This window comes from Brassica napus, chromosome C3 (genome assembly GCF_020379485.1).
Source record: "Brassica napus cultivar Da-Ae chromosome C3, Da-Ae, whole genome shotgun sequence".
NCBI lineage: Eukaryota > Viridiplantae > Streptophyta > Magnoliopsida > Brassicales > Brassicaceae > Brassica > Brassica napus.
This window is the reverse complement of record NC_063446.1, coordinates 52,149,639-52,157,414: the sequence shown is the minus strand read 5'-3', so window position 1 is coordinate 52,157,414 and position 7,776 is coordinate 52,149,639. Positions and strand designations below refer to the sequence as shown.

Below are 7,776 nucleotides of genomic sequence, written 5' to 3'. Positions count from 1 at the left end.
GAGAGACTGACCTTCTAAGCCGGCTATCCGAGCCGTCGCTTTCATTGGTCCGGGCCAGGCCTCCTATTCCTTGGGCCTTGAGGGATGGTTAGATCCATCTCCTACAGTAAGTCCCCCCGGTCCATCAGTGAGCGAAGGTCGTTTAGCTCATGATGGATTCTAGAACATGGGGGTTCAAAGGAGTGGGAGTCCTGTCGGGAGGTTAAAGCGAGGGGTCGATGAGTCGCAGAAAAGGCTGTGGTAATGCCTTCTCTCGGAGTCGTTGAGTCGTCTTGGCTAATTGTCGATTTAACCGTTTTTAGGATAGCCGTCGATTAATTAAGACGAAGAGCCGGAAAGTCGCGGAAGCCATCGGGATCTTAGGGAGAGTTTCGAGGCCCATTTAGGCCCGTTTAGGCTTAATAATGATACCTCGAATTTTTCCCTTTTTCTTTCTTCATAAATGCATCGAGAAGTCGAAACGCCGCGAGAGTCGGCTGGGTTTTTAGGGAGAATTTCGAGGCCCATTTAGGCCCGTTTAGGCTTAATGATGACGCCTCGAGTTTCCCCCCTCTCTCTTCCTTATAAATACGCAGATCCCCCCCTTATTTCTTCAAGTTTTCTCCGCGATCAAAGGTACTTTCTCTCTCCTTACCTTATATCTCTAAGCGTTTGTTAGATTTGTTCAAAGCGCTCTTCACTGTTCCGTTCCGCGATGTCGTCGGGTCCGAGGTTATCGAGGCAGCAGAAGGGGAAGGGAGTCGCCGCGACGCTGAGTCCGACAAGGAATCCCGACGGGGATCGTGTCGACGATCCGGAGGTGATTCATCGCGCGGCGATGATGGATACGGTTAATCTATCTCGTTCCCAGAGACTTCTGGTCGCGGATGCTGCAAGGCTCGCGAGAGAAGGGAGCGAAAGCGTCGTTGCGAGAGACGCGATGGAATGTTCGAGGGACGGGCAAAGCGGAGCGATGCCTGTTGACTCGGTCACCCCGAGTACTCCCCCCGCGGGAGGCGGCCTCTCGGAAGGCGATGATTCTGAGGCCGAGTTGCTTCCGACTACCTTTTACCCCGAAGGGATTTTTGAAGAGCTTCCTCAACTCCATCCCGATTTATTGCGTCCTGCTTTCTTGGCCGGTCAAGATTGGGAAGGCGTAGAGAAGACAAAATCTACCCTGGGGAGCGTGAAGAGGGTTCTTCGGGCTGCGGGCGCTGTAGGCGTGACCTTCCTCGTTCCTACGGAAGAGCAGAGGCCCTGGTCTCCTCCGATCGGGTATCAGACGGTGTATGAATCCTATTTTCAGGGAGATACTCGATGTTGGTTTCCCATTCCTCGACTGATCACAGCATACGCTAGGCGCCGAGATATCGCGATCAGTCAACTCCTGAATGGCTCGCTGCGATTAGCAGTTACTTTGTCGATTTTGGCGGAGCAGATCGACATGCCGATGAGCGTTAGGTCGTTTGAAGAGATGACCTCGATAACTGACATGAAAGACGGCACCTACTCGGTGAAGATGCGACCGAACTGCAACGTGTGCGCCGGTCATCCGAACAAGACGCAGAACTGGCAGCGTTCTTACTTCTTCCTCAGATCTGACAGCTCGGCCTTCGAGGAACCTCCACAAAACGATTGTCGAGTTCTTTGGAACCGTTCTTGCGGTAGAATATTCTGTCGCAAACCGTAAGCGACTTATTGATTCTAATCGTGTCTCCTTTTTCGCTTTGTATGCAGTTGGCCATCCTACCTCCCCGATCTATCCCGAAGATTTTTTGAAGAGTGTTCGTGCCGTATCTCTGCTTCGAACCTATCGTTGGTCGGAGATCACCGTTAAGAAGATCCGTGAGCTTAAAGATCGAATCGCGCGAAGTACGTTCTCTCGCGGCTCTGAGTTATATTCTTTTAGTCGCGATTTTCACTCGTTGCGCCCTGACCTCTCTGCCTTCTGTTTTTAGGAGAGTGGAGATCTGATCTTCCGGTCGTTCTTCCTATTCGTACCAAACGACTAGATATCTTCCCGAAGGACATCCAAAAACAAATTTCCGAGGCAAAGAGGATGGGAACTCTTCCTGATTTGAGTGCGATACTGTCTGCCCAGCTGGGGTTGATCGGTGGGGGAGGATCGTCAGTAGCGGTTCCTCGCGCTGACGCGATTCCCCCTTCTAATACCCGCGACGCAGGGAAGGGTAAAAAAAGGAAGAGGGGTGGCTCGGGAACCGAAAGGAGTGCCGAGGGAACGAGCGGCGTTCCTCCTTCAGGTGAACTCCAAACGAAGAAGAAGAGAAAGAGGACAGAGAAGAAGTCTGCTGTCGAGGGATCAGGGAATCTCGAGGGACCGACCGAAACTGAGGGGGAGAACGTCCAGGAAGAAGAACTTCGTCCCGAGGAAGAGGTTCCCGCAGATAGGGCCCTTGGAGAAGAAGGCGACGAGGAAGAAGCCGTCGACGGACAAGAGTCTGAGACTTCTCTTGAAGATGCGGGCTCAGACAACCTCGCAGAGGAATCTGAGGGGTCGCCACTTCTGATAAGAGGGCGCGGCGATGAAGCTGATGGCGAGGAGCAACTTCCTGCTCCGATGTCTCCTCACGCAGAGATTCCAGCCCGTCCCAATATCGGGGCCGTCCAGACTGGTACCTCTTCTCGCGGTGACGCCATTTTGAGGAGGGTGCCCGGAGTCAGCTTTCCCGACAGAGTTGACTTTCACTACGAGGGGCCGGCTCCGCTGGCGTATGTTCCGGAAAAATGCGGGGAGCTCCTTCGTCAGTTTAGAGGAAGGGCGAAACCTTTGCCCGCTGTGGAGGATCTCGTCTTCGGGGGCGAGTACGAGGAGGCTGCAAGGGCCAAGCTGTTGGTGAGTAATTTGACTTCCTTTTGTCTTTTTCTTCCCTTGTTCCTCTAGTGCCATTTCTTTACGGTTTTCGTTGCTTCGCATCTCGTAGGGGGATAGCGCAATGAACATCGTGGTCGACAAATATGATACTGCGCTGAAGGGGGCTTTGAACGAGCTCGAGCAGGCCAAGAGGGAGCATGCGGAGAAAGAAGAGGCTTCTGCTCGTCAGCTAAGTGCATCGAAGGCCAACGTCGAGAGACTTAACGGGATGGTCACTCGCGCAATTGCTCGAAGGGATGAGCTCAAAGCCGATTTGGCGGCCTCTCGTGGAGTCATCCATGAGTTAGAGCAGAAGAATGCGGAGCTCGAAGGTGAGAAGGCTTCGCTCGCTGCCTCTCATGAAAGAGAGATGAAGCGTCTTAGGGATTCCAGAATCCTAGAGGTCACGAAGGAAAGGGGGAGAGTCGAGGCCGAGATGGCTGCGAAAGCTAACCGTCGCTTTGCGAGGATCCGTTCCCGAGAAGAACAGCGGGATGCCTATGATAAAGCTAGGTTACTCCATAGCCAAGCCTTTGGGACCAGGAAATGTCTTGAATCCTTAAGGAGGGTTGGGAGCGACATCTCGCAATCTGTTATCGAGATATTCGCAGAGCAGGAGAGGAAATACGAACAAGAGGCCGAGAAACTCAAAGTGGGCGAGATACCTGCGGAAGATCTCATACTCTCTCCTCTTGTGTTGGACTCTCAGTTCGTGGATGCTCGAATCTTGGCGAGTCTTGATCCATATGGGTCTAACGCTGGCTTAATCGACCCTGAGACTGCGCTGACTCTTCACACTCCTCTTACGCATCCGACTGAAGAACAGCACGCAGACCCCCCCTCCCACGTCGAGGGTCCTTCGACTGCGTTTGAGGGAGAGACGCCTAACCGAGGGAACCTTGTTGCTGAAGATAATGCTCCTTTGCTCGTACTTTCGGACACTTCGGCTGAAGGATCCCGTCGAGGCAATGAAGGAGAGAATGTGGGGATGCTTGAAGAGGTCCCGAGATCAGATGAGATGCACGTCTCTCCGGTTGCTCGCGAGTCGAGTGTTAGGGCTTCAGAACTTTCTGCCCTCAATGACCGTGAGAGCGATCGAGAGGGTTAACGTCTTTTGTGTGTTGTTTTCTTTTGAGTCCCGGAGGACTTTTGTTGTTGTTTTTATTTTGAACCTTTGCCCTCGAGGCTTTTGTTTTGCTGTTTTCTCGCTATCTCGAACTCTTTTGGTGATTTAGACTGATTTACTTTAGATTTGTCTATCGAAATCGTGATTTCTCAAGATTTGAAGTGACTCTGCTCGTTCGGTGTAAATATTGTTCGAGATGTCGAATCATTATAATTTTAAACTTGTTATGACTTTGTCTCGGTTGACCTCTTTGAGTCGCGACCGTTTGCCATTTTTAAGCTTAAATCGTTAATTTAGAGTTTTCGACTTTGACGGTTCCGCGTCGATCCCGATGTAATTTTCAAGCGTTTGGTTGGCCAGACCTTACTTAGTTAAATTATAGGATGAATCGGAGTCATTGTCTCGGCCGTGTTGGTTTAGGTCGCAACGCGGTCGATTCCCGTGAATACGTGTCTGATCAGGACGTATTCAATCGTGGGATGCGAGTGCCGATACGTTTGTTCGAGGAGCCGGGGCGTGTTCGAGTAGGCATCGCTTAAGTGATCGTCTGCTTCGGAGATCGATTCCTCGGGGAGGGTTTTTATATTTTTTTTTTATTTCGGCTGGACCCTTTTTCTTTGGGCTGCCTACGTATCCCTTTGCGGGAATCAAGCCATTCGTAGTTCTTAGATTGCGAGTGAAAGTGGCCTTTGTGGCGCATTCACTCGTTTTTTTTTTTTTTTTTTTTTTTTTTTTTTTTTTTTTTTTTTTTTTTTTTGGAGTAAAAGCCGCCTTTATGGTGCTTTTACTCGACTAGTATGTGCGAGTGAAAGTGGCCTTTGTGGCGCATTCACTCGGGTTGGTGTTCCCAGGCTAAGGGTGGAAAAGGCGGAGATGTTTGGAGTTCCAGGCTCTCGGTACTGCTTCGCCTGTCGAAGTCTCGAGGCGGTATACTCCTGGCTTGATGACTTCGACTATCTTGTATGGTCCTTCCCAGTTGGCTCCGAGCTTGCCAGCCTTCCACTCCTTAGTGTTTTCGAAGACCTTTCTTAAGACGAGGTTGCCCATTTCGAGAGGACGCGACTTGACCTTTTTGTTGTAATAGCTCTCGATCTGATGCTGGTAATTCTGGATGCGGAGTAGTGCTTGGTCGCGCTTTTCCTCGATATCGTCGAGTGCATCTAGGAGCATGTCTCGGTTGAGTTCAGTGTTCTGTGGCATCCGCGACCGGCGTAGACTCGTCACGTTCACTTCCGCGGGAGCCATCGCCTCGATGCCGTAGGCCATTGAGAACGGCGTAGTTTTCGTCGCTCCGCGAGGAGTGGTTCTATGGGACCACAGGACACCATCTAGTTCGTCTGCCCAGCATCCTTTCTTTAAGTCAAGTCGTTTCTTCAGACCGTCGATGATGGTCTTGTTCGTCGATTCGGCTTGACCATTACTTTGCGGGTTTCTCGGTGTCGACATGTTGAGTCGTATGCGCCATCTGTCGCAGAAGCCCTTGAAGTGATGCGAGATGAATTGCGAACCGTTGTCCGTGATTATCTCGTATGGGAGCCCGTGTCGGCAGATTATGTTCTTCCAGACGAAGTGTTGTACCTCCTTGTCGGTTATGCTGGCATAGGCTTCGGCTTCAACCCATTTGGTGAAGTAATCAGTGAGGACCAGGATGAACTTCTTTTGTCGAGATGCCGGCATTGGACCAATGATGTCCATTCCCCATCTCATAAATGGATATGGAGCAGTCAAGGTGTGGAGAAACTCCGTTGGGCTGTGTATGGTTTTGGCGTGACGCTGGCACTTATCGCACTTGCGCGCGTATGTCTCGCAATCGGCATTCATGGTTGGCCAGTAGAATCCGAGGTTTTTCACTTTTAGTGCGAGAGCTCGCCCGCCCGAGTGGTTGCCTGCTGCTCCTTCGTGTGTCTCGGCCATGACGAGTCTCGTCTCGTCGCCGGCGATACATTTGAGTAGTACCTTTGATGCAGTCCATCGGTGTAGTTCCCCGTCTAGGACGACGTAGTGTGTGCTGCGTCTTTTCAGCCGCCGGGCATCCCATTTTTCGACGGGCAGTAAACCCTCCGCGAGGTAATCGATGAGTTCCTTGCGCCAATCCGTTGAGTGATCATCTGGCGAGGGGGATTCCACTTCGTCAATATCCATCGCGTCGTTGATCGCTGCTATAATCGCGGCCTGTTCTGCCTTCGTATCGATGCTCGGTTCCTCGATTTTATGGATCGGGATTGTCCTTTTGACCTGGTCGTGTAACTTGCTTCCCAGAGCGGCAAGGGCGTCGGCACAAACATTTTCTCCGCGAGGAACCTTCGTGAGTTCGAAGAACTCGAAGTCTCGCGTGAGGTCTTGGACGAGTTTGAGGTACGCGTCCATCCTGTCGTTGCGGACGTCGTATTCACCGAGGTACTGGCTTACGACGAGTTGAGAGTCGCAGTAAGCGCTGACTCGCTTTGCTTTCACCGCCTTGGCGAGACGAAGCCCCGCGATGAGGGATTCGTACTCAGCTTCGTTGTTTGATGCCGCGAAGCCGAAGCTGAACGACTGCCGGATTAGCTCTCCTGTTGGTGATTGCAATTGCACTCCTGCTCCTGATCCTTTACTCGTGGATGAACCGTCGACGTGGAGGATCCAGTTTACGCTTGGTAGGATGAGGTCTTGTTCCAGCTCTGGCGTTAACTCGATCAAGAAGTCGGCAAGGACTTGCGACTTTGCTGCTATGCGATTTTTATAAACGATGTCATGTTCGCTTAGCTCCATCGCCCATTTGGTCAACCGTCCCGATTGGTTGGTATTTTGCATAACCGTCCTGAGTGGTTGGTTTGACAGTACTTCGATCGTGTGCGACTGGAAGTAGGGTCGCAGTTTTCTTGCCGAGGTGACGACGGCCAGGGCCATTTTTTCGAGTGTTGGATACCTCGTCTCGGGCTCCGTCATTCTTTTACTTGTGTAAAAGATTGGTTTCTGCTCTCCCCTATCTTCTCGAATCAATACGCTACTGACGGCAGAGGCGGTGACGGCGATGTAGAGAGATAGTGTGTCGCCGGCTTCTGGCTTCGATAGAACGGGTGGGGTCGTGAGATAATGCTTGAGTTGATTGAACGCCTCCTCGCATTTTTCATCCCAGAGGAACCTCTTGTTTCCCCTTAGTAGCTCGTAGAAGGGAAGACACTTGTCGGTCGATCGCGAGATGAACCTGTTTAGAGCTGCAATGCGTCCTGTTAGTCGCTGCACTTCGCGGCTGTTTTTCGGGCTTGGAAGGTCGAGAATCGCTGAGATCTGCTTGGGGTTGGCTTCTATTCCTCGCTGAGTGACGATGTAGCCGAGGAATTCTCCGGAAGTGACACCGAAGGTACATTTGGCCGGGTTGAGTTTCATCCCATAGTCGTTCAAGATCTTGAAGCAGTCGCGCAAGTGATTGAGGTGGTCGTCGGCCTTGAGTGATTTGACTAGCATATCGTCGATATACACTTCCATGGTATTGCCCAGCTGGTCAGCGAACATTCGATTAACGAGTCGCTGGTAGGTCGCGCCGGCGTTCTTTAGCCCGAAAGGCATCACCTTGTAGCAATAGGTCCCTCTGTCGGTGATGAATGCCGTCTTCTCGCGATCGTCGGGATGCATCAGGATCTGGTTGTAGCCTGAGAAAGCGTCCATGAAGGTTAGGAGTTCGTTGCCAGCGGTTGACTCGACCAGACGATCGATGTGAGGGAGTGGGTAACTATCCTTTGGGCACGCCTTGTTGAGGTCCGTGAAATCGACGCATATGCGCCATTTGCCGTTCTTCTTCTTGACGACGACCGGGTTG

The 7,776-nt window shown here is 51.7% G+C and overlaps 1 protein-coding gene across 1 annotated transcript; it reads left to right on the top strand.

Moving 5' to 3' along the window:
• Positions 1–694: 694 nt before the first annotated feature.
• LOC125583163 (meiosis-specific protein ASY2-like) lies at positions 695–4,618 on the top strand. The gene is made up of 4 exons (XM_048749761.1): positions 695–1,440; positions 1,499–1,851; positions 1,938–2,833; positions 2,922–4,618. Exons 1-4 carry the CDS (start codon positions 695–697, stop codon positions 3,957–3,959), a joined length of 3,033 nt encoding a protein of 1,010 aa, XP_048605718.1. The 3' UTR covers positions 3,960–4,618.
• The last annotated feature ends 3,158 nt before the right edge of the window (positions 4,619–7,776 follow it).

What these genes read in the sequence shown, in the direction of transcription:
- LOC125583163 (XM_048749761.1), top strand. Translation starts at nt 695, where the DNA reads ATGTCGTCGGGTCCGAGGTTATCGAGGCAGCAGAAGGGGAAGGGAGTC. An exon ending in GACATGCCGATGAGCGTTAG is followed by an intron (nt 1,441 to 1,498) that starts GTCGTTTGAAGA and finishes TACTCGGTGAAG; the next exon opens with ATGCGACCGAACTGCAACGT. An exon ending in CTGCAAGGGCCAAGCTGTTG is followed by an intron (nt 2,834 to 2,921) that starts GTGAGTAATTTG and finishes CGCATCTCGTAG; the next exon opens with GGGGATAGCGCAATGAACAT.